The sequence below is a fragment of the Paramisgurnus dabryanus genome, chromosome 3 (assembly GCF_030506205.2).
Source record: "Paramisgurnus dabryanus chromosome 3, PD_genome_1.1, whole genome shotgun sequence".
Taxonomy (NCBI): domain Eukaryota; kingdom Metazoa; phylum Chordata; class Actinopteri; order Cypriniformes; family Cobitidae; genus Paramisgurnus; species Paramisgurnus dabryanus.
In genome coordinates, this window is record NC_133339.1 from 29,255,953 (window position 1) to 29,280,978 (window position 25,026).

At 37.4% G+C, this 25,026-nt stretch overlaps 1 protein-coding gene across 4 annotated transcripts in view; it reads right to left on the reverse strand.

Annotated features, from left to right (window-relative positions):
- The window catches only part of cacna1aa (calcium channel, voltage-dependent, P/Q type, alpha 1A subunit, a), a 102,469-nt gene that overhangs the window by 73,796 nt on the left and 3,647 nt on the right, over positions 1 to 25,026 (reverse strand). For all 4 annotated transcript variants that reach the window (XM_073813991.1, XM_073813988.1, XM_073813989.1 and 1 more), the window contains exons 2-6: positions 14,721 to 14,826; positions 14,378 to 14,517; positions 3,236 to 3,327; positions 1,765 to 1,917; positions 1,481 to 1,668 (exon numbers count right to left, since the gene is read on the reverse strand). In XM_073813991.1, the coding sequence (XP_073670092.1) occupies positions 1,481 to 1,668; positions 1,765 to 1,917; positions 3,236 to 3,327; positions 14,378 to 14,517; positions 14,721 to 14,826 (679 nt within the window). The remainder of the gene's footprint in view (positions 1 to 1,480; positions 1,669 to 1,764; positions 1,918 to 3,235; positions 3,328 to 14,377; positions 14,518 to 14,720; positions 14,827 to 25,026) is intronic.

Here is a 25,026-nt window from a genome sequence, read left to right on the forward strand (position 1 = left end):
TAGACAGGTCTGAATTTTGACCTTAAACAGGAAGCAGAAACTTTCTAACTTTTTCGCTTTGAGATCACATAAATACACCAACAAATTTTTCATTGCCAGATCATTTGATAAAATAACCCTTTAATTCTTCCGGTGAGTCTGTAGTGAATAGATTAACGTGTCATCAGGAATGAACTGATCCAGAAGGGAAACATCATTCAATCATGGAACTTAAACACAACGTATACTTGAGTCGCAGAGGGGTGAGGTGGTTAAACTCAACTCAGTTTACTAAACAGACGTCTCTCTGTTCAGAGTGCACAGGCTGCTCATGACTGATAAGACTGTAAATGCACTGCATTGCTTTTCATTCAAAAGCAGAGATTTTGCTTACTATATGTCTGCATGTATAAAAGGTAAGGTGTGAGGATTAGGTAGATTGGTAACTTTCTAAAACATTTCAAATATGCTGATTCAGCAATCCTCTGCGATGGGGATTAATCAAAACTAAAATATAACCATAAATTCGAGTTTACATGTAGGGCCCAATGGTTTCAAGCCCACCAGAGACAAAAGTAGGTAGATGGGTAATCTCAGCATCACATACGAAACCCACAAACCAACTCTGATCGTTCTCTGTAAATCCCATACTAAGGGTGTCACGATTTCGATTTTTAAATCGAAATCGATCGAAATTAAGTCACAATCTCGGACAAAAAAATGGAATCGTCGATGCTGCCAAGCCCCATGTCATGTCCGGTCGGCACGCCCCTGCAAGTCAACCTCCTCTAATTTAGCAAGCTACAGCCAGTATGGCAATGGCAGATGCAGGAGACACCACACGAGTCTTGACATGGAAAACGGGAAAAAAAAAACAGTGGCACAGCAGAATGGTGTCTGTGACAGGACCGGTCATTTCCTTGAACTGATATCTGTTTAAGTTTCACAACAGCTTATTTCAGTTGCTTATGAGTTATGAAAACAGCATTTAAACATTACTTATTGGGGTATAGTCTCACAATACGACGGTAATAAAAGTGCATTTTTAAGGTGCATCTGACAGGAAGTTTAGTTTAATCAGGTATGTGTGTGTGTGTGTACCATATTTTTCCACTGGCAGCATGACTAACATGGCAGGCCATCTCTGGGTTCAAGGTCAGATATAATATTTCATAAAAGTCTAAAAATGGCATAGCATTTTTTTGTGCTTTAAAAAAAAGTTAAAACCAAGAATCGAATCAAATCGTGACATTAGAATAAAAAATGTAATCAAATCGAGGATTTGGAGAATCGTGACACCCCTATCTCATACTGTATTAAAAAATGTCAAGAACTTGATAAATAACAACCTCTACACTTAATGGTTAGCTTTAAACAACTATGTCCGAGGTACTTAGTAGCTAGTAAACTATGTAACAAACTATCTGAATATGAAATGAAAATCCTCAATGGCATGAGCTGATTCTAAAGGGCCAATGCAAAGTTATGCAGCGTGACTTACATAGTATAGCAGGTCGGTCCAGCCCTCCATGGTGATGCACTGGAAGACTGTGAGGATGGCGAACAGGATGTTGTCAAACTGGGTTATACCATAGTTAGGTCCTAACCAGTACGTCTTACAGATTGTTCCATTAGGACAGAGTCGAGAGGGTGGCGCGACCCCGCATGGAAACTCCTCACGGATTTCATCTAATAGAAACAAACACATTTCTCGTGGTTTTACATTGCACTATTTCTGACATGGAATGAGAGTAAACTAGTAAGAAATACTGTATAACTACTTACCAGTGATGATGTCAAAGCATGTGGTGTGGAATTTGCCTATGTAGAACTCAAGACCAATGATTGCGAACATAAGGATGGCAAAAAAGAGCAGCAGTCCAATCTGCAGCAGAGGGATCATGGCCTTCATGATAGATTTGAGCACCACCTGCAGGCCTGGAGGAAGATGAAATAAACACATTGATGGAGGTAATGTTTGTGGTGTGCTATATTCTGCATAAATACTGATATGCTGAAAGACAAAAAACCAAGGTAAGATATACACTGTGCCCAATTACATACTTTAAGTAAACTCTAATACATTAATATTTCAATAAGCCATCGCTCACATAAAACTGTAGACTCATACATTTGTGACCCATTATCACATTTTGAGATTAGAAACATCAAAGTTTAAAATTTCACATTGAGTTAAATTTTTGTCATGGTCTTACACAGTCAACATTAACAATATTAAGGTTATATTTTTACAGAATGTTTTTTTTTTTATTATGCAGGATGATTTTATGTAGAAAAATCACAAAAAAGACTTAAGATGGGTTAACATTTAGGAAAATCAGTAAAAATCCTAGTTTAAAAATGGCTGAATGTGTATAGTAGTGAACTTATACCCTTATAAATAAAGAATTTGACAAGTAAGGGGCTTATTTCCCAATAACTACCGGCTGCCTCTACATTATCCCGCTTATTACACGGCTACTTGCCACATAAGAAAAAAAACTGGACATGAATATGAATTTGAAACATTTTATTGGCATATTTGTTTTAAATTAACATTTTTATCCTTCCGCGAAACTTTGCACAGATGCATAAAATGATCGTAATACCTTATTAAGATCCTCTGCTTCATACTTGTCTCCATTTTTTCTCTTTTAGCCAGTCTTTGAGAAGTTTTAATGCCCATTCTGTATTTTTTTGTGTGTTGGCTTCGTAGCTGTCATGCTCTATTTTGTCAAGTTCAGTCTCAGTAAGCTGTCTGTGTCTTGTCGTGGTTGTCGAGTGTTTGTCACAAGATGGCGCCAAACAGACAGTAATCTTTATTGATCTTTATTGGCGCAGAGCGATTTTACTCGTGCAAGTAGTCCGGCTATGCGTTATTATTTTGGAGCGGTTATTATTTGAAAAGAACGAACCTGCAAATGTCTCAACTGACCAATCAGAATCAAGCATTCCAGAGAGCCGTGTAATAATTAGATTTAATAAACAAACATTCAAGACACATGAGAGATTTTGTGTTACCCACACTGTGAAAAAATGCAGCATGAAGTTAAAACAACTTGGTTTTGCAAAACAATTCAACATACTATTTTAAGTCTTGACCTGTGAATAGTTGACATAACATAAAAAATTAAGTTAAACAACTTAGTTAAACTAGTTCTTATAAGTTATATTCACATAAAATATATGTTATTCTGACGAAAGTGCTGCATTTTTTTACAGTGCAGTTATTATTTATAACCGTTATAATACTCACTGGGAATTCCAGAAACCAGTTTGAGAGGTCTCAACACTCGTACAGCACGCAGCGTCCTCAGGTCGAAGTCCGACCCCACTGTGGACAGGATTCTTAAGAGACAGACAGAAAGCGAGCAATTCAGGGATAATGCCATAAATGTCCTAAATTGCTTAAAGGTTTTAAGATAGACGATGGAGGCACATGTATGTAGTCACTCCAACCATCAACATTACAGTGTGTAACTGTTATGGACACAATGAAAATAAGCAGTGGGCAGTAATGGTTTCAGGCAGGAAAAAACACACTGGCATTCCTCCCGCAGAGACAATGTCAGAAGTCCGAGCGGGACAATAAAGATAAATGTGAGTACCGCTGCTTTCTATTCATATGACCTTTATTTGTGCTGGAAAGTCACTAGAAACAGATTCTCTTTAGTGATAACATGCAGAGAGGAACAAAGAAACAGATCCAGCCAAATCAATACAGCACGGGTGATAGTGAAACACATGACATGGGAATTTTACATCAGCAAATTTGCCATACACACACAGACACAGCAGTGTCAGTTTTAAAACCATGCAAAGCATATTTTAGGAGATAGCTGATGATCTCAGGAGAGCTTCAATGGACACAATATAGAAATAAGAACCTTGATGCATTTCAACCTGTCCAAAACTGCTCCAGTATGACAGTGGGAACAGTTGACAACCATTAATCAAACCAACCAGATCAGATTAACAAAAAATAATAAAAATATCAAACAGAAACAATGGGACAAAAAACGATTGAATATGACTTATAATGACTTATAAATCTGCCCAAGGCCATTAACAGGGCTCCAGACTGCCACCAAATGGTGGCATTTTGCCACCAAAATTTGAGAGTGTGCCACTGAATTTTACATCCAATCGCACATGTGCGACCAGTCAATTTGACCTTTTTTGTGATGTGACACAAAAGTATTTATTAGTTATACAGTGGAAATTAGTAGAAATGTGAATATTTGGTTAGCATGTGGACTTACAGTGTGTGCCCCTAAATTTTCTGGTTGTGCCCCTAACATTTTCAGTTGGGGGCCACTGTGCTCCTAGTGAAAAAAGTTAGTCTGGAGCCCTGCAACTATTAACCTCTTAAGACCGGAGCTTTGGACATGAAGCAGTGTAATTGTCCATGTTTGTGTACAACAGGTTCCAATTACACAGAATTAAATATGGTGCAAACAAACAAAAAAAATTTATAAGGTTAAATAAAGTTGCTACTTGGATCCTTGGTTTCCTTTTCACAAGAAAAAAACTACAAAACCCACTAAGCAGAGATCAGCAAAGAAAGGCAGATGCAGTATCAGGAAGGATGGGTGATGACTTAGTTATTAAATTCATATTAAAGTAAATTAAAGGGGGTGAACAGAAGCCGAATTAAACAGAAAAGGCTGAGAGAACAGAGCAAGAGAAGAGGAAGTAAAGGAAGTTAGCCAGAGAGGGCCAGAGGATGATGAGGGGTGGGGTGGTGGAGTTGAATGAGAGGGAGAGGAAGATGCTGACTGGATGATTTATTCCCATTTCTCTTCACCTATTTATAGACCTGCAGTCTGCGAGCTACCACTGTCAGCTGTACCTGACTTATTATACAACACTATACAACATTATACAACACTTTCTCTACCTGACTCCATCTCACACACACACACAAATACACGCACGCACGCAAATACAAAATCAAGTATTTAATCAGTAGTGATTGGGTATTATTAGTAACTAAAAGGTTTCTGCAAAATATTAAAATAAAGTGCATTTATAGAAGTTGTCTAAGCGTGTACAGAGACCAACTAATAGTAATTAATTTATAAAAACACAGTTCTATCATAATCTAGACTATGCAAAGTTTTATAAAGTCTTTGTTTTCTCAATTAAACTGAATGTGCTTAGACAGATAACCTTTAAAATTGCAAAACATCTTAAACAGTGCTTTTCTAAATCTTCCTTAAAAAGCTACATTTAATTGGGTACATTTATAAAAGTAATAACAGCACATTTATGAAAAACAGACTTTTCAAACAATATGTATGTAATATATTTATAGGTTTTAAGGCCGTTTCACATTGGTGTGATGTGAAAAAGCAGAACAAATAGCCAAAAAACTGTCCCTTACCAAAGATGAAACGATTGTTCGCCTTCAGCAGTTTCACGTCTGTATGATAGGTGGTGCTTATGGACAATATTGAGCTTCATGTGTGCACATGCAGTGCACACAAAACACAAAAGAAGAAGCTAACCCTTCAAGCTTCAGCATGGAGGGCTTAAAGAGCACCTTACATTGCTAAAACAATGTTATTGTGTGTATTTGGTAAGTTTGATTGGTTTATGGTTAAAAAAGCACATTATTTTCCACATACCTTACATTTTTGTTGTTCAAATTAATTTTGTACAAAGCTAATTTTTCTGAAAAGCGCAGTGTCATATGATTGCCCTGAATACATCTGTCGTCAGACAAAAAATGTGACATGGATTGTAGGTAACAGTTTACGTCCTGGGCCGGTTGACTTCTGACATACAGCCTGTAAGTAGTCTTTGTTTTCATATTTAAAGAATTTACTACTGACTAAACCATGACTCAAACATGAGTTTTGTGCAGTGCAGAGTATCGCTTGTTGTTTTTTTTTTTTTACGATTCCAAATACAGACATGGTTTTTATGTTTTAGTAATCCTTACCTTACCAATCTGATTTGTCTTGCTCAAGCCGCCCTGGCAAAGTTGATTGATCAGATCAAATCAGATCAGATCGGTCATCTGCATTTTCCGGACCACATTCGGCTCACATTAATAAGGTAGTAAAGACGATATTGACTGTCAGTTTTGCACTGGAAGCTAATCTTTAAAACATGGTATGGAGCGTCACATTTCCGGCTGACGTCAGAGGTATTCAGGCCAATCACAACATACTGGGAAACTGGCCAATCGGGGACACAGCGCTTTAAAAAAAAAAGAGCATTTTAAGGAATGCAGGGATATCTGCAGTACAATAATTTAAGGTATGTGGAAAATAATGTGTTTTTAACCATAGACCACGCAAATACATTCTATTATACCAAATCATAGACTGTAAAAAAAAGTAAAATGCCTGTTCGCTCTCTTCCATTGGTGAAAAGTGAAGCCGCCAGTGTCCCGATACGGGGCTGACATCTTGGGTCTTGAGTAAAAAAAGATAATTGAAGTGTAATTAAATTGTTTAGTTGGTCTCAAGTCCCACTGAATAACATGGGGGAGGCGGGGTTTATGACCTATACTAGGACCAGTCACTGGGGGGCGATTGAGACGTTTTGGCTTCACTTTTCAGGGCTTGTATAGACCCTTTTACAGCTCACGTGATCAAATAGCCTGCATGCGCGCGCATTTGGGCAACAGAAGTGGTGTTATTCCCCATTGGTTCTAACGTGGTAGCAACTCAGAAAGTTTATTAAAACGGTTTCTCAACATCAAAATGTCCCGTTGTTGCATTTGGTTGCACTAATATAATATACTAATATACGTATATATGTATCTGGCAACTTTATTTTTGGCCATCTGCTAACGTCTTCTATCCACTCCACTATAGTACACGGATCTGGTAGCTGTATTGAAAATGTTGATAAAGTCAATTTTTTAAAAATAACTTACTGTTTGTGTTGCTTCACTGTTGATTCTTACGATACTTCCGTTGCCTAAATGCGCGCGCATACGCTGCCACGTCATCATTGTGTACAAACAGTAAAAGGGTCTATACAACACAAAATAATTTTTTTGCATTAATATACGTGCCCTTTAAAGGAATAGTCTACCCTTTTGCCATATTAAACTATGTTATTACCTCAACTTAGATGAATTAATACATATCTATCTTTTTTCAATGCGTGCACTGTACAGCGCGTCGTGAATTTGTAAGCATTTAGCCGAGCCCCATTCATTCCTATGGTACCAAACAAGGAAGCCACCAAACACTTCCGTGTTTTCCCTATTTAAAGACTGTTACATGAGGAGTTAGTATGGTGCCACAAAATAAAACTTTTTTTTGGTACCATAGTAATGAATGGGGCTCGGCTAAATGCTAACACATTCACAACGCGCTGTACAGTGCACGCATTGAAAAAAGATAGGTATGTATTAATTCGTCTAGGTTGAGGTAATAACATAGTTTAATATGGCAAAAGGGTAGACTATTCCTTTAACATGGCGAACATTCACTCCGAAAATATGCAGTCAATATGGAAAGACTTTTAGGATTAAAGTTGTTTAAAACAAAAAGATAATGTCGTTGATAAAGTAATACAAAAATCTAATTTATATTTTTAAAGCAACTTTTTTTAAACAAATACTTTATTTTATTATATTTTGTTGCCATTAAAATGCATTTCACAAAAATCCTGATTAGTGTTTAAGAAAACAATTTACTGCAGTGTTCTGAGCTTGGTTTATTTAAAAAGAACTAAAGGTGTGTGATCTCAGCAAAGCCCCAAATAACAGGCAGAGTGGAATTATGGGATGGGACTCACAGGTGGTTATACTGTACTAACAGTGGACAGCCCATTGGGAGGCATCTGCCAATCCATCTCACCGCAATCCTGAACACACACTGTGAGCGTGAGATGATGAGTATACAGTCACGAGTGAGAGAAACAGGTGGAGAGCTAGAGGTAAATGAGCATACCACAGCAGAAGAAATACAAATAAAGGTGAAATGGCAGTAAACTGAACACTGCAGCCACATAAAAACTAGGTAGACAGGGGGTCAAACTCTTTTCCAAATAGATAAGTGCCTCTCATGCTGTAAGCCATTTTAGTCATGAGAAAAGGATGTTGGTTTTCCAGAGGTGAAGGTTCTTCTTTTATTTCCAAGTAGGTTTATTGATGATACTGGTCAAAACACTTAACTAATGGATACTGCCACAGCAGTCATGACACATGCACGTTTTCTGTTTGTTTAGAAAACCGATGAAGGTGCATCTCTAACCATGGACCTCCTTACAATACACCATATCACCATAGCAACCGGCGGTTCCTCATTCAGACAGTTTCTACGGTTACTGGGCCCTTCTCATTCATAACTGTTTCCATGGGAACAAGGACCATTTCTCATTGATAGAATCTCAGCATCACTGCACTAACTATAGGCAAAAGGAGGGGTCTGATAGATTTATAAGCAAACACATTTGTCCAATACAATTACTTTTAATTATTAAAAACTATAGCCACAGCGTATGCATAACCATATCTGTTTAGATACTATGAATTAGGCACTAACGCGTTCAAGGGGTGAAAGGGGCTTATGCGCACAGTAAACAAACCGACACATCCATACATTTGCAAAAAAACTGATCAGAATCACCTCTTCAAATAGCTCTCATTTGTTTGCATCTCTATCCCTGAAGGACCATCATAGTGTCCTTTTTGTCCAATCACACCAAGAAAAACACAAGTACATAAGAACAACCATTTATCATTTACTGCATTACATAATTAATGAATGGCAATAAATTATTTAATTATTTAAAATATGTTAACAACATATTGTCGATTTCAAAATGTAATTTTTTCAGACCATGTTTAACATCTTTTAACATACATTCGGACAGGGGCGGATCTACTGGGGTGGCACGGGGTGGCAGTTGCCACCCTAAATAAAAGCATTGCCACCCCATATGCCACCCCAGCGCTTGTATCCTAATATATATAATATATACCCGAGAAGGCTCTTTTAACCAGAAAGGCAATGTAGTTTTTCTCTGCGTGTGTTTAGGGGTGGGAGACACATATCTGACGATGATTGGTGTGTGTGTCTTAGAGGGGGTGGGACAATGATGATGATTGGCTTAATTTCCATCGTTAGCCAACCAGAGGGCAGCAGAGTTCATACACAAGCAGCACGAACAGTCAGTCCGAGCAGAAAGTCTTTTACAGTGTAAAAAAGTCCGCGCAGTCTTGCCAACTTGCCAAACTTTTTAGACCTCTTTAGCGACTTTATTAAAAAAGCGACTAGGACAAATCTAGCGATCTTTTCTGGCGTTGTTGGAGACTTTTGGAAACTACCGTGAAAGGATGCCTCGCCCCATCCAAGGCACGCACACGCAGCCCGGTTCTCGCGCTGCAGTCCATCCCTTCCGAGTCGCACAAACCCGCGACAACAGAGCGATGGAAAGTACAACGAGCTCAAAACAAAGGTAGGGGACGCAAACACAAAGTATAAAAAGCACAAACGTTACTTTTCCATCGTTGAGGTGAAAGGCAAGAATGATTATGGACGTGCAACTTATGCCCATGAAGAAAGAGTCTCTTCATGTCTGTAGCGAGTAATTCTGATCTAATAAAGCACCTCACATCATCACATGCTGCCAAAACATTAGTGGTTTCTCTTTAGTGTCTTAAAGTGATTAAGTTGAGCATCACATCAGCAAATCAGAGTACTGAATACGGTCATATTTTACAGATAAATGTTGCATCAGGATTAAAATACAAAAATTAAACTGTTGATTGCCTGAGGTAGTTGCTTGGTAGTTAAAACAACTGAACTGCAGGTTTGTGTAAGCAGTAAATATCTTTTAAGCAGTTCTTTCTAGAGTTAGCCCGTCATGTCTTATTAGCTACTGCAGCCATCAAAATATTCCATACGTGCATATGAAATCGCTCGTTATGATATAGTCTAATGTTTTTATTTGTCTTCATTAAGGAGACAAAACTATTCAGTGTTGTGTATGTTTAGAAAGCTTGAAAGACAAAACTCAATGCTGCATTTTCCAGGATACTATGAAAAGAAAGGCTGATATCCATTTTTCTAACCTAAAAGAATAGAAAAATCAAATACTATGGGAGTGGAAGGGACAAATAAAACAGAAAAATATGTTGTGGAAGGGAAAGGAATAGATGAAGTCATGAAAGAAAGAAACATATGGATGGCAAAGCGCTAAAAAGAAGTGAAAAGACATAAATCCATCATCAAGTGAGTGAAAGGATTAAAGAAGAGGGTTATGAGAGAAAGAGATGTGTGCCTTTTAAATATGTTTAACATTAATATAAACTAGGCAAACCTATTTTATTTATATAACAGTCTTTATACCATTTTGTTCAACTTTGCCCATCATGGTTACAGTCAGTGTTTTTAGATATTGGTAAGCGGTATGTATTAACTTAGTATTAAGACAAAGGGTGCTACAGTAGAGATGTTAAAGGTAGCTGCTTGGGTACTTTATAGGAACATTTGTTGTTGTGTTTTTTATGTTATAAAAATTTGAGGTCCAGTGTATACACCGAATATAGTATATACAGTATATAATTTCTTGTATCCATGACAACCATGCAAGGACGCTTACTTCATTGCCACCCCTTGTAGTTCTCATGCCACCCCCTTGCCACCCCATAAAAAAATTTCTAGATCCGCCCCTGCATTCGGACTATGTAATGCTTTTATGTCACCATTCCTTTCCATACTTGTCAGTAAAGCATAAAGCATAGGAAGCCCTGTATCCATCACATCGGGAGCGAAAGAAAGACAAGAAGAGAAAAGAAAAGAAAGAAAGGCCATAAATCTGTGTTATATCAAAGGGCCATGCCTGAGGTGTTGAAAAGGAACATATCATTTCATCTTCAAAGTGCCCTCAACTGAAAGACACAAGCCGCCATTTACCTACCACACAGCAGAGACAGAACAGCTGTGAGCAGAAAGAGTGAGCGAGGTATTCTGTGTGTGTGAGTGTGAGAGAGAGAGAGAGAGAGAGAGAGAGAGAGAGAGAGAGAGAGAGAGAGAGAGAGAAAGAGAGAGAGACTCTGTGTTCTTGTGTCTCAAGGCATTGCTGGATGATTGATCATCTGCAGTAGTGAAAAACAGGTTACTGCAGCAGCTCCTGCATAGATTGCATTCATTGGCTTGCTTTGCTTTTCCTCTCTCTCTCCCTCTCTCTCTCCCTCGCTCTCCTTCTATCTATATCTCTCTCTCCCGCTTGCTTTATCAAGCAACCTCCTGTTCTGTTTCCAACCTATTGCTGCTCCAGTTGCATTCTTCTTTTTCTCTTGTGTTGCTCCCCTCCCTCTCTCTCTCTTTCTCTTTCTCTCTCTCTCTCTCTCTCTCCCTAGCTCTCTCTCTGCTAAGGCCTGGGAAACATGGAGAGTCAAACCCAAAATCACGCTGCAATTCCCTCCACCTGCCACATTAGCGGATCTCTTTCACAGTACACTCGCATCAGAATCTTTCCGTTTAAAACAGAAATACCCATACACGCATACATTCAGTTGTCAGAAAGGACAGGTAATCATCCAATTTCAAGGGCACATGAAGCCAGAATAAAGAGAAAATGGCTGCAGTAGACGAACACAGCTACTGTAGCTCTCCTCCCTACTGCAGACAACACACCCTGTGACCCATTTATACAGTCTCTCAAAGATCAACCAGGAGAGTGCTTATTCTGTATATACACATAGTATCCAAAATACTAAGACAATATATACCAACACAGTCAGTCGTTCACCGTATGCGTCCCTATAGCCCTGGTTCCCATTACATTTATGCATTTGGCAGACTTACAGGGCATTACAAGATATACATTTTATCAGAATGTGTGTTCTTGGGATCAATTCCATGAACTTTTGCGCTGCTGACACAATGCTCTACGAGTTGTGGTACAGTTAAGGGATCTACCATGACACTTTGAGATAAACAGATGGAATTGCACAAAAACTTCAGGCTACATGGGGTACAACTGTATCATGTAGTAGTCAGTATTACGGCTGATGTTACAGAACCCATGACTTGATGAATGCTTTATCCACACAATAGCAACCATGCGTTAAACTACCAATAACAGTGAATGGGGGTCATCACAGTTCAGTGTTAGCAATCCTTCCAGCAGAGCTGCATAGAAGATAAATCAAGTTTATAGTAGTAGGTCAAGTATCAATATCTGTCTGATCCAGATTATTACCATGTCTGCTTTCAGTCCTAATTCACCAAAATACAAACAGTGATGCAGTCCAAGATTTTATTTCTTTAAATCCTCTAAAATAAACTCTAATGTACTGTCTAATGTGAAATCATTTTACACTTCCACTGGACCAACTGATCTAGAGCAGTGGTTCCCAAACTTCTCATTTTGCGACCCTTTCAAATAGGTATAATCTATCCTGAAACCCACTGACATATTTTAAAATAGAAATATGAGAAAAAAAATACACATTTTACCTATAAAATGTAGTTTTTATTTTCCTATTTAATTTATTAATAAAATGTAAGTTTAAAAGAGCACCTATTATCCGATTCACGATTTTTCATTTCCTTTGGCGTGTAGTTGTTTGTTAGTATATGTTTATGATATGCAACTGGTACACATCCCAAAGTAAACAATCGTTTCTAACGTAAATCTCTTTTCTTGCACTACAACGAACACAAGGATTGTAGCCATCAGTTTACTTCCTTGGCCGGTTGACGTGGACACAATGGTCATTATCATAATTCTGCCTGCTTCTGAGTTTTGAGCATTGCAGATTAGCGCTTGTTGTTTGTCATTTCTAAGATCACGAATGCAGACATGGTTTTAATATTTTACTATCCTTACATTTACCAATCTGTAACGTTCTGCTCAAGCCATGCTGGCAAAGTTGATCGATCAGCTTGGTCATTTGAATTTTCTGAATCAGATTCGGCTCATACACTATAAAATGGCTGGGTTAATTTTGAGCCATAATAGGTCAATATTGGACAGGGCTGTTTTTACCCAACTGCTGGGAAATTAGACCCCGTAGTTGCATAACAACAACCCAAATAATGGGTCATTTTTAACCCAGCATATGTTCTGTCTAATATTTACCCGTTATGGTCAAAAATAGAACAGCCATATTAGGAGTGTATTGATAAGGTAGTAAAGTCGATATTAACTCCTGTCAGTATTGCATGGGGAGATGATCTTCCAAACATGGTAAGGAGCGTCACATTTTCAGCTGACGGTATTCTGGCCAACCGCAATATTCTGGTTAGCTGGCCAACTGGAGGACACTGCTTTTTTGAAACTATGAGCTTTGTACAAAATCAATGCGTTTCAGGGAGGCAGGGCATAGAGGAGCAACAATAATGTACGGAAAATTATGCGTTTTTTTAACCATAAACCACGCGAACACATTGTATTACACAAAGTAATAACATTGTTTTTAGTAACGTAATAGGTGCTTTTTAATTGAAATTACTTATGGTATATTTACTATATTATATATAAAAATCATTGTCATTGCTAGTCATTAATTGGACTAAACTGTTTTTGTGTCATTCACCACAACAGCAAAGCGACTATGCGTGACCCACAAGTGTGCGACCGACAAGTGGGTCCTGAGCCACAGTTTGATAATCCCTGATCTAGATGACAAAAATACAGACGGGGATAAATATAATAGGTGTGTCAAACCATCAGATTCTCATTGTATTCATCTTTTATTACTTTTCAAGACTTAAATTTCCCGATTTTTCTCTAGATTTTACAGACATGTTTATCATGTTAACACAAAACCTTTCTACACTTTTCAATAACGCGTAAAAACCCTGAACATCTACAGCCCTGTGCTGTCCTCCTATCCCTCCACCTGTAGGTTTCTCTTCTCTCTTTCGCTCTCAGGTGACATTTGTAGTGTGTCCTCACAGCTTGTATCCACAGTGCTGCTCTGATCTGAGCTCACCATGAGCTCATTAGGTCAGGAGATCACAACATCACTCACTGTGCAGTTACACTTCACAGTACACACACGCACGCACACACACACGCACACACACACACACACACACACACACACACACACACACACACACACACGTTTGCACACAGACACATGCAGAATGTGCAACTTAAACCAAAAGCAATGCATTCCTCCATAAAGCTTTCTACATCTGCTTTTTGGGCATTTAAGAAATCAGATTCAGGTGCCCGGATAGCAGTAGGGAAGTGAAACTGTATAAGCAAAGTAAAGTATCTCAGATTTCAACAGTCTAATGCATCCTCCACAACCCAACACTCAAGATAACACAAGACAAACTGTTTTTGGCTGTTATTTGTTTTGCATACTTACTTTAGTGCACTAAAACAAAACAGTGCTGTCAGCAAATGCAATACACAAGTGAATTCCCCCCATGTACACATGCATGATGTGTTCATAACTCACCCAGTAAGCACAACTACAAAGTCCATCACGTTCCAGCCATTTCGTAGGTAGGAGCCCTTGTGAAAGGCAAAGCCCAGAGCCAAGATCTTAATGCCCGACTCAAAACAGAAAATGCCAATGAAATAGGGTTCTGTGTCCTCCTGTGAAAAAGAAACACAAGAGGTGGAGAGAAACAGCACAGTGAGAAATTGTAAATATGACCAGAATGTGAATAAGTCATTTTTTGTGATTTATTGTTTTCTACATAAAATAATTTAACTTAACATTAAGAACATTCTTTAATATTGACTGAGTAAGGCCTGTCAGACATTGAAAACTTCCAGACTAAGCAAGCTGGACTTACCAAGCGCTCTGACATTGGTGTCTTGTCCCCATCCGGAAGGTGCTGTTCCAGGGCCAGGACGATGCAGTTAGCGATGATGGTAGCCAGGATCATGTACTCAAATGGAGTGAGAATCACTGGTTAAGGAAAACTCTAGAAAAAACAACTTCACACAATGCTACTACAGGTAAAAGCAAAGGTATGCAATTCACACACTGTAAAAAATCCAATTAATGAAATGTTGGACGGGCAAAAATATATAAGTTAAACCAATTTTTTGTTTGAGCTAGTTGAGAAGACATATTATTTTAAGTCTAGATAAATCTGTGTTTAAAACATTAAATGAATGGTTATTTTCAAATCCAGTCAACATTCAGAATGGCTACTGTTGACTGAACTAATTAAGACAAATCAGGTTAATATGTGGACTTATGACAGCTATTTTTCCTGACAACAAAATGCTCAAAATATTACTGTTATTTGGTCATAAAATGTAATTGTAAGAGTTGTTCAGGCGTGAATGTATGTGCTTAAAGTTTAAATATGCGGTCGGTTAATAAAGATAGCGTCTATTTAAAAGTGTGCTCGGACACTTTCGGACGGAGATTAGCTCCATATGAGCTCCATATAAGCTCCAGAAAATCACCGGCGCTTAAGCGCTCACACCCCGCCCAGCCCAGCCTCGCCTCGGCAAGCGCATCAGAAATCGACTGCTGGCTCTGATATCTCTGTGGCATTTAAACGTGATTTAATTCATTTTAATTTCTCATACTTAACAATGAAAGGGTTATGTTTTAAATCATATTTTAGGATTGCACTTAATTGATATAGCTGTTGAGTGATGTTTCATATCTTTTACATTTGTTATAACCGGACAGCATACGAATTTGAACTTCAGAGCTGAAGGAGCGGATGGAGAAATAGTCCCAATATCATAACAATCTTAGATAAAACTTCTAAATATACCCGTGTGTGTACCCGTGTGCGCGCCTGCGTGCGCGCGACCCGCTCGCGCGCGTTTGTGTATGTACAGTATGTGCGTGAGTTTTTTTTATTTAAAATGTCTTAACTCGGAAGGATCTGGATCACATGTCATTTCATCTGAGATCAATCCGCACGCAACAGCTGGAATCACTTACTGATTCACAGGACATCAGCCGTTTCCTCAAGTTCACGTAAGGTAAGTGTTTGTAATTAAATGTTAATTTTAGAATATATTAATCGGCAAAGACGCAAATACTCGACGTTTTTGTAATGATATTTTTGTAAAGATATATTTAAAAGTGTGTTATGTTATGTGTCCGAAGTAAAGTGGAGCTATTTTAGTAAAGATAACGTTAGCCTTTAGGTGGTTTACCGGACAGGGTTTAGAACTCGGTCTTTATTATAATTGGGACATTTTTACAAACAAACCTTATAAAATACAATACTGGCGTGTATTTTGAGACAAAACAATACTACGTTACTCATATGTTAAGTGATGTCAGTTATTTTAGTCAGTGATAAGCCCTGTCCGAGAAAACCGCCCAATAGTGTTTAATTATGTGTGATGTCTGAGGGAAATTTGGCCTAACGTTAACGTTATTTTAGGGAACAAAGTATTTCACAATCAAGCTTTATTATATTAAACATGTTATTTATGTATGTGTGTGTGTTTATATTCCTCTGTTTATCAAACCAGAGCTGTGATGATGCGGAGAGGAAAAACCAGAGGGCTGAAGAAAGTCTCCTAAATGGCCCTGGAGATGTTTTGACTGACTTTGGAGTGCTTTTTGGACTGTTTAATGCCCTCTATTTAGAGAAGACTTAATTCTGTATGTTCAGTCTGTATGATAAGTGAATAAGTGAATAAAAAGCTTTTGTTTTCATGTGACTGAAGTTATTTATTTTGTTAACAACACCAGCATAAATTATTTGATAAATAATTTTAAAATGTTATAAAAAATCCCAAATAATAAATATTAATTGAAGTAACACATAAAACATTGAGTGAATACTTAAATTTTAATTGACAGAGTATTTGCTGTAAGATTCAACTGATTAAAACATTTTAGTTGAATGAACTATAAAACTAATTGAGCAAACATACTTTTTTATATTTGAGTCAAGTTTGGGCCAACTAAAAAACATCAATCCAGGTAACACTTTGGAGACAGAAATTGAGTGAACGTAAAATTTCTGTGGAACTAGTTACTAAAAAATTATTCATTGAGCCAACAATTTATTTTTTACAGTGCATGCTCTCTAAACATCATCTCAGACCCCTTGCTCAATCCCAGAATCCCCCGTGGCAGTCTGAAGCTCGGCTTCTGTTTAAAATTGAAAACACCCCCTTATCTCAGCATCAGTGGACACACACAGTACTTTAACCCTTGTATTTCCAAATTCTGACTTTTTGATAAAGCAATGACCATGTGCTTCTCAAAACAAAGTAAATGCACACCCTGCATGGGCCAAACAACATCTTCCACTGTCTACTTGTACGGCTGGTTAAGCCTGTGGCAAATAAGGTGGTATTCATGCCGAAGTAATACAGGCTGAGTATGAGTCAGGCAGATTCTGAATGCTTTAAATGACCTCATAGCTCGTTGCGTATTCACTGCAACTTAATTTGTGTATGCATGTGTATTGTGAACCAGCACAAGCTTAAGGAAACAGTTATTATCATTATCTCACGTGTTCATGTGGTTCAAAAAAATGAGCATAGCGTTAGCATCGCAAAGGTCATGGGTTCGATCCAGTGAGCACACATACTGATAGAATGTATTGCTTGAATGGACCGCAGGTGACTTGTATGAGAATTATCTATTTTTAGATACAGTTATTAAACGTTGTAAATAATAGATTTTATATAGGCACACATTTTATATTTAAATGCCTTAAAAAAGCACCACTAGCTGCATTTTTTCATTAAAGATTTGCGCAAAACTTTAGCATTATTTTCTAAATGTCGACAAAGACTATTGCGAAATGACAGCATTTTCATTTCACTAATGATACAAAGTTTTTCCTCTCGCGAACATTACGTCGACTAATGTTGGTAGGTTTACTAATATCACTTCCACAATCGAAGGAGATATAAGAGTATTATCCAAACCTCTAATGCTAAGGAAAGACGATTATAGTAGCAGCAAGATATAGGTGTTTCTTGGAGGTGATAGTATATCATTTTAAATCAAAAGACAGGAGATGATTCCATTGCAGTTTTGCGAAATACACCTCATGGGAGCGTAAAATAAATTTTTTGCAATTTAAAGAGTAATGGCAACGCAGTTTCTCACGAACAAGAAACTTCTATACTGCACTGCAACTCCAAATAAAAGTCACTTGGCCAACTGGTGAGTATTTTTATATTTGCTAAAGCATTTCAATTTACATTTGGCACTTGACAGTGCTAATTCTGGACCCTGCTTATAGAGTGATAGAGAGAGATCTGGCAGGCTTTCAAAGGCTCTCTACTGTAAAAACCTTTACAATAATACCCGGCCATGAGTCAAGCATTACAACACATTACCACTCTTAATGCTTTTTAATTAGCATTGGCCTGTGCATTGAGCGTTTGTGTGTTTTTCCACATGCATGAACAACCATATCAATGTTGTTACGTATGATCATTCTAGTGTTTGATTTACAACCGTTGCATGTGTGTGTGGCCGGAAATTCTGCCTCTTTTTGAAAGTGCATGTCGGGATGGTAAGATGAAAAGGAAAAGTGGACATCCCGTTTCTGATTATTGAAATGTGTGTGATATAGCCGCAGAGCGGTAAGTGTTTGTGGTGCTTTGAAGACCCCTCACTCACTGGCCTAGTGAAAAGGGGGCTCTCCTTTAAAGAGAGGATGAATATTCACCGCTGTGATCTGTTCTGCCAGAAAACTTTAATTATAAACCCACCTTTTTCTCTCTGTACAGCACTATATATAGCAACGCCCCACAGAGATAAAAGAAAGTGGGAGACAATAAAAGGAAGAAATTGTCCCTTCTTTTCCTCTGTGGGTGTTTGTACCAATTGAGCTACAGGAACTAAATAAAAGGGAAACAAAGATGACCAGTACGCATTCATACTCTCACGTCCGCATGATAATTAATCAGTGTGGCCTGAATATGTTAACCTAACTCGCACGAAACAATTTAGCTTTTGAATCTCACTGCATAAGATAAAGTAGTGACTTTTAAAACATACAAACATCCTAGATCTTTACATTTACTTACTTATTTTTAACTTAATTAGCATTAATTAAAGGCTAATGCAGACCACTGCAACAAATGCATCAACTATTGAGTCTTGTTTGTTCAGTAGGTAAACCCATTTGTTGGGTTGTTGGCTATCAAAAGCAAAATTTTGAAGTGCATCTCCTTACAAGCACACAAATTTAATACACAGTGCTTAACAAATGTATTAGACCACCTGCCTATTTGCCTCAAAAACCATCCAGCATCATGAAGTGTTTTAATATAGACTCTTTCCTTTTTAGAGCTTTTTCAACATTTTACGATTTCGAACAAGAGTGCGGAATGTCAAACTGAATTCACGCTTTTATACGCTTCAAAAATTAATAATGCTTAACATTCAACCCTTAATTTTCTATTGAGGGCTGCATGTAAATAACTTCAAATGGGCACCTAAAATAAATAAATAATACTTCTTCCTTTCTTATAAGAGTAAACAGTACATTTGAAAATTTGATGACAATCCATAACAATTATATTTTAGCTTTTAGAAATAGTACTAAAAATAGTACAAGTCACTTAAGAGCTTACACATACTGCTGGATTGACAGAAACATAAAAAATATTTGGGTAATCACCAATACTGTTAGTTTAAGGCAGTTGTGGCACATACTTACATTCGGTGGTGGTCTAATAAATTTGTTAAGCACTGTTGGTGTACCAACCGCCCTTCAAAAGTCCGGCACTCATCTAGTCAAAATCCATTGTTCTCAAACTCTCCCGGTACAGCATCAATCTCTCATGCATCACGTCAATTCCATTCCTTCATCTCTCCTCCACGTCCCCTCAGCCGGCTGCTCCCTCGCTCCACCTCTCCCACTGAACCTGTGCATTCATCATCTCCCTTCATCAGCCCATCTCCATTCAGCCAAACGCAGTCTGCACCGTCAGCATGGCTGCCTGACGTGCCGCTCGACAGAGAGATGGATAGGGAAAAGATGGAGAGACAAGTTGAGATGAGAAAGGAAAACAATCTAAAATAGGGCAAAAAGATGTAGATGAACCGGCTTTTAAACCCTATGGACCCAATCAAATTCCACAAATCCACTTTCAGGGGTCTGCGTCTAAAACACTGAAGCTGGCCTACCAGCAAATATATCTTTGTAAAATGTGTGATTTTATTATTGGTGCTTTTGTAAATGTAAATACAAAATAGTATATTCCCATTTGTTTTCTGAAATATGCACAAGAAATAATTACAGATGGAAGTTTAACACTATATAATGTAAAGTTGTCTTCTGTGATTTCTATAAAACTATTCACCATTCACTTCTTTAATTTAAGAAAACTCACTCACCTTTGCTTATATATAGCATTTTGTTATACTGAAGTAAATAAATTAAGTAAAGATGTACGGTAACAGCAATTACAAAACAGACAACTAAGAGAGGGAAAAAATTACATTTACATATCAGCGGACATAAATTAGTTAGCTAAGCAGTGGTGTGGAAACTTCATTACAAGTCTGGACAGGTGTAATATAAAGGTTTGAACAAGGATATATTATCCCCACTTTCTCTCACACACTGTTTTTTCACACTAAACTAATTATATACTGAGAAACTGTAGATGTATAATAATAAAGAAATCAGATGACTTTACCTACACTGTCAGAAACAAATGGCCCCTAGCTGTTCCCTGGGCTGTACCCTTTCCAAAAGTACACCTTTGCACTTAAAAGTTCATATTAGTACCTCTGAGCATTTCAGAGTTATATACTGCAACCTAAATGGAACATATTACGACCTTTTTAAAGGGTACTGCCCCGGTTGGGACAAAAAGAGTACATATATACACAATGTATTTACTTTTTTATGTCTATTACATTAGTAGGCCTGAATACAACATTTGCCTGCAAAAATCTCCAGACACACCTTTTTTTCATATAATTCTGCACACTTAATATTTTGGCTAATTTTATAGCGCTTTCAGACACTATTATGAGTAAAGTCTTTGACATATTATGTCCCTATGAAACAAAATTATTGTTGTTTTACATAAACTACCGGTCAAAGGTTTAAAAACACAAACTCCTTCTTTATGTATATTTTTCCACATATATTATATAAAATAACAATAAATTCATCCAAACTATAACACAAATGTAACTGTAGGAATTATGTTGATTACTAAGTATCCAAAATAAATTAAAACTCTGTTATATCTTATCATCTGGGCCCGTATTCATAAAGATTCTAAGAGTCCTCTCAGAAAACTCATAATTAAGCTTAAAAACTTTCACGTAGGAGTCTTAGCTTAAGAGTGATTCAGGACTGATCTGAGAGCAACTTTGAGTAAGGAAAAGACAAAAACTTTTATCTTAGTGAGGAGGTGGGGTTGAACCCGTAGCTATGTGTGACACAATCTTTTGAAGACTGTGATTGGTTGGTTGTCCAAGAAGGAAGAAAAAGAGTGCTTTTAAGTATAGGATCTATTAAATCAATTTAATAATTACAGGTATACTTTTACCTATATATATATATATATATATATATATATATATATATATATATATATATATATATATATATATATATATAATTTATATATATATATATAAAATAAAGTATAAACTTTTATACTTTTATCTATTATATATATATACATATATAAGTGCTGTTAATGTCATCCTTAACGTATTAGATAGGAAATAAACAGTGACACAAGGTTCTGTCAGTTTGTGTGATTATTTTGCCTTATAGACGTCTGTATCAGACCTAAATCATCTATGCTGCATAGTTGCATTTTTTCTAGCTACTGAATCTGTTACTGTAGTTAATGTAGTGATTATTTTTATTTCTGGCGTTATATTATATTATTATGTGTCTAATAAGATTGGTCACAAACATGATACCTGCACAATCTAATGTGTTGTATGTTATTAACTTACTGTCATGCATTGTGTGCAAAATTTTTTGTCTCCCTCTTCATGTTTTGTCCACTTTCCTGGTTGCTAAAAAAAACTCTTAAGCCTCTTAAAAGTCCTCGTCCGTGCTCCTAACAATTTAATTTCTTTTAATTTTAAGACTAAACGCCCACATTTCTAAGAATTATCTTAGAATTGCTTCACTAGGAGCTACTTTTTGCATTAAGATTCTTTGTGAATACGGGCCCTGAAGTGTAGTCACCCTTTGCTTAGAAATTGCAAAACCGTACTCGTGTCATTTAGTGTATAAATATGATAGCCTTATATCAATAAACTGATGTGCTCCAAAACATTTGTTTTAGGATCAGTGAGTTGTACAACATCATTCTGCACTTTAGCTACTCATCAGATTCCAGGTTGTGAGGTAAACTAAACTATACTAGGTATTTTAAAAGAAGAAAGGCCACTCAAAATGTCCCACCCTAACTTCCTTTTTAAATGGAAATTACATTAACGCATCGAACAAAGCTGAGAATCTCAAGACACTTCATGGGTCTTTAAAGGTCCCATTTTTCCAGTGTTTTTGCAGTTATGATTGTGTTTATGATGCGCAATATTTTTAAATACGCCGTATTTTTCCACACAATTTACTTTTGTCTAAAGTGCTGTTTTCAAGGTCCTAAAAAGGGGCTTATGTCTTCCTTGTTCCTTCCTTCAGAAAAACTTAACGAGTTCTGATAGTGTAGTTTAGTATGTTGTGATTCAACAGCAGCTTAGCTTAGCAGAGCCTTTTATGGGCGGAGGTTAGTCAAAAACTCTTATTTTGACGTCATTCAACCGGGAGCTATAGTCCAAACCAGCTGTTTGCTGTAGGCTTTGAAAGGGGACTTCTATTAAAGAAAATATATTGCTTGACATTGAACTTTGAGTTTAATAATTTTGCAGCTATTATTTATGCTCTAACAGCAACATTACACACTAACTAAAGTTTGAAAAATGGGATCAGGAAAAACAGGGCCTTTAAATCTATTTCACAAGTCTCAACAGATCATCCTCAAAATCAGAACAGAAATTGTGATAAAAGTCAATTTTGGCTCATCAAGCATTCCCTACCGCTGCTAAAGATTATCGAAGAGTTGCAAAATCCCATACAAAGCAGTGCTATCAAAATGGCTGACTAGACACATCTGAATGTATGCGCTTACAGAAGTCGAATGAGTTGAAGAAATCAAATGCTGTTGCACACTAATCCACTATCACAGTACATGAATGACTCAGAGAGCATGTCACTCAGTCAGTCAGTGAGAAAGTGTGTGTGTGTGCTATGCATTTGCATGTGTGTGAATCACTGGTACGGTAATTAGCCGTAGTAAATGGCAGAACGCACTACAGAGCGACCCGAGAAACCCAGCCAGTGAAATGTAAATACGTATTGATTCCTCATCTGGCTGTAAGGTCCCAGGCTGTTTGCTTTTCTAATGCTATCTCTAGCATTCTAGAGCTGCAGTTTGAATAATTTATTAAGTAGAAACAGGGGCGTTTTTTCCTCTTAATGCAGCTATAAAAGATTGGCCTGTAGTTACAAGCACTAATACTCTCTCCATCTCTTCCCCTCACTTTAATCGCTCATTTACCCTTCCTTTACCCCTTGCTTCTCTAAATGCTCATTCGGTCTGTTAGGATTGCCATTGATACTGTGTGTGTGTGTTTAAGTAGTAAATGTATTACTGGACAGTACAGTATAGGCTAATAGCTTATGCTCTCCTCTATAAATATAAATCAATCTCTTGATATCATTCATTAACTCGTGTTCGTTTATGTACTGCAAGGTTATTTTGAAGTAAATGTGTTTTTGTGCATTTTAAATGACCCTCTTTCCTCCTTCCCAATCTCAAACTACAGTTGAATCTTTCATCAACCTGTTGCAGGACTAGTCAGACCTCCGCTAAAAAGTAAGCCAGTTTGGGTTGGGTCTAACATAGATAATTTATCACAATAAAAAACATCTCAGTAAATAATTTGAACTGTAGCAGTAACACAATAGAAATAATTGAGTGAGCATTGACTTACAGTAACATCCATTCTGTGTGCGTACAGACTTACAGCACTGAAACATGTGAAAACTGTATTGGAAACATTTGGTGTAACAATATCATCACACTGTCAGGTAAAACACTTCACTACCCTGCGCTAGCAAGCGAGTGGGTGCGTGCGTGTGGTTGAGAAGAGGCAGCAGGTGGAGGTGTGCACAAATGAAAACAACATTAACAGCAGCAGCACCTGACTGTATAAACACCAGCACGAAAATTCAAGCCAGCATTTTTTCTCTCTCAGTGCCCGAAATAGCTTTCTCCCAAGTCAGCATCACACACTCATACCACCCAGCCTCGGAAATGAATAATTTACTACTAGAACACGAGATACAGAGCAAGAGAATGAGAAACCCACGAGAGTCAAGAGGAATGTTGGCGTATGACACAAAAGATGCCAATAAAAACGCATTCCACTGAACTGACTACAGATACTGTATATATCAGCATACGCCATTTTGTTTATGCTATTGATGTAGATCACTATCTGCATTATAGAACTGGTTTGGATATGGATATGGGGGGGGGGAAATGGGCTATTGATGGTAGCACTGATTGGTTTGCAGCATCTGTGCAGTGCTGGGGTGCAACATTACAGATGACTAAACTTATTTAGACTGAGACATTAGGAAGAACAAAACCACCAGATTGGGTGGATATAAATCTCTCTTATATGGCATTACACAACTGGTGCTCTTAATTTGCTAATGTGTTTTTACACACCGTCTACTGTATAAGCATATTAGACACCAAATGTAGGCACATCAGTCCACTCAACTGAAGCTGGAAAGATTTGGGCACGGAGAAGAATGTCAAATAAATTTACTCAATTTCTGATTTAATATAATAATCATATATAGATCCCCCATATACTTATGTAAATCAACTATGTATAAAAAAATCACTTATTGTTGTCCTTTACAATCATGCCTATTAATAAAGTTAATAGAGAGAATGGAAACAGGGAGTGGGTGACAGAATGATAGACACTTGTGTGAATGAATAGGGTTATAGGCTTTAACCTCCTGCTGCCCAAATGGAAAAGAGGAGCCGAGGGACCAATCTTTTACAGCCCATACACTGATGAGACACTGTGAGTAACAGAAAGAGATGGATGCTTTAAAACTGTCAGTACTATTCAGT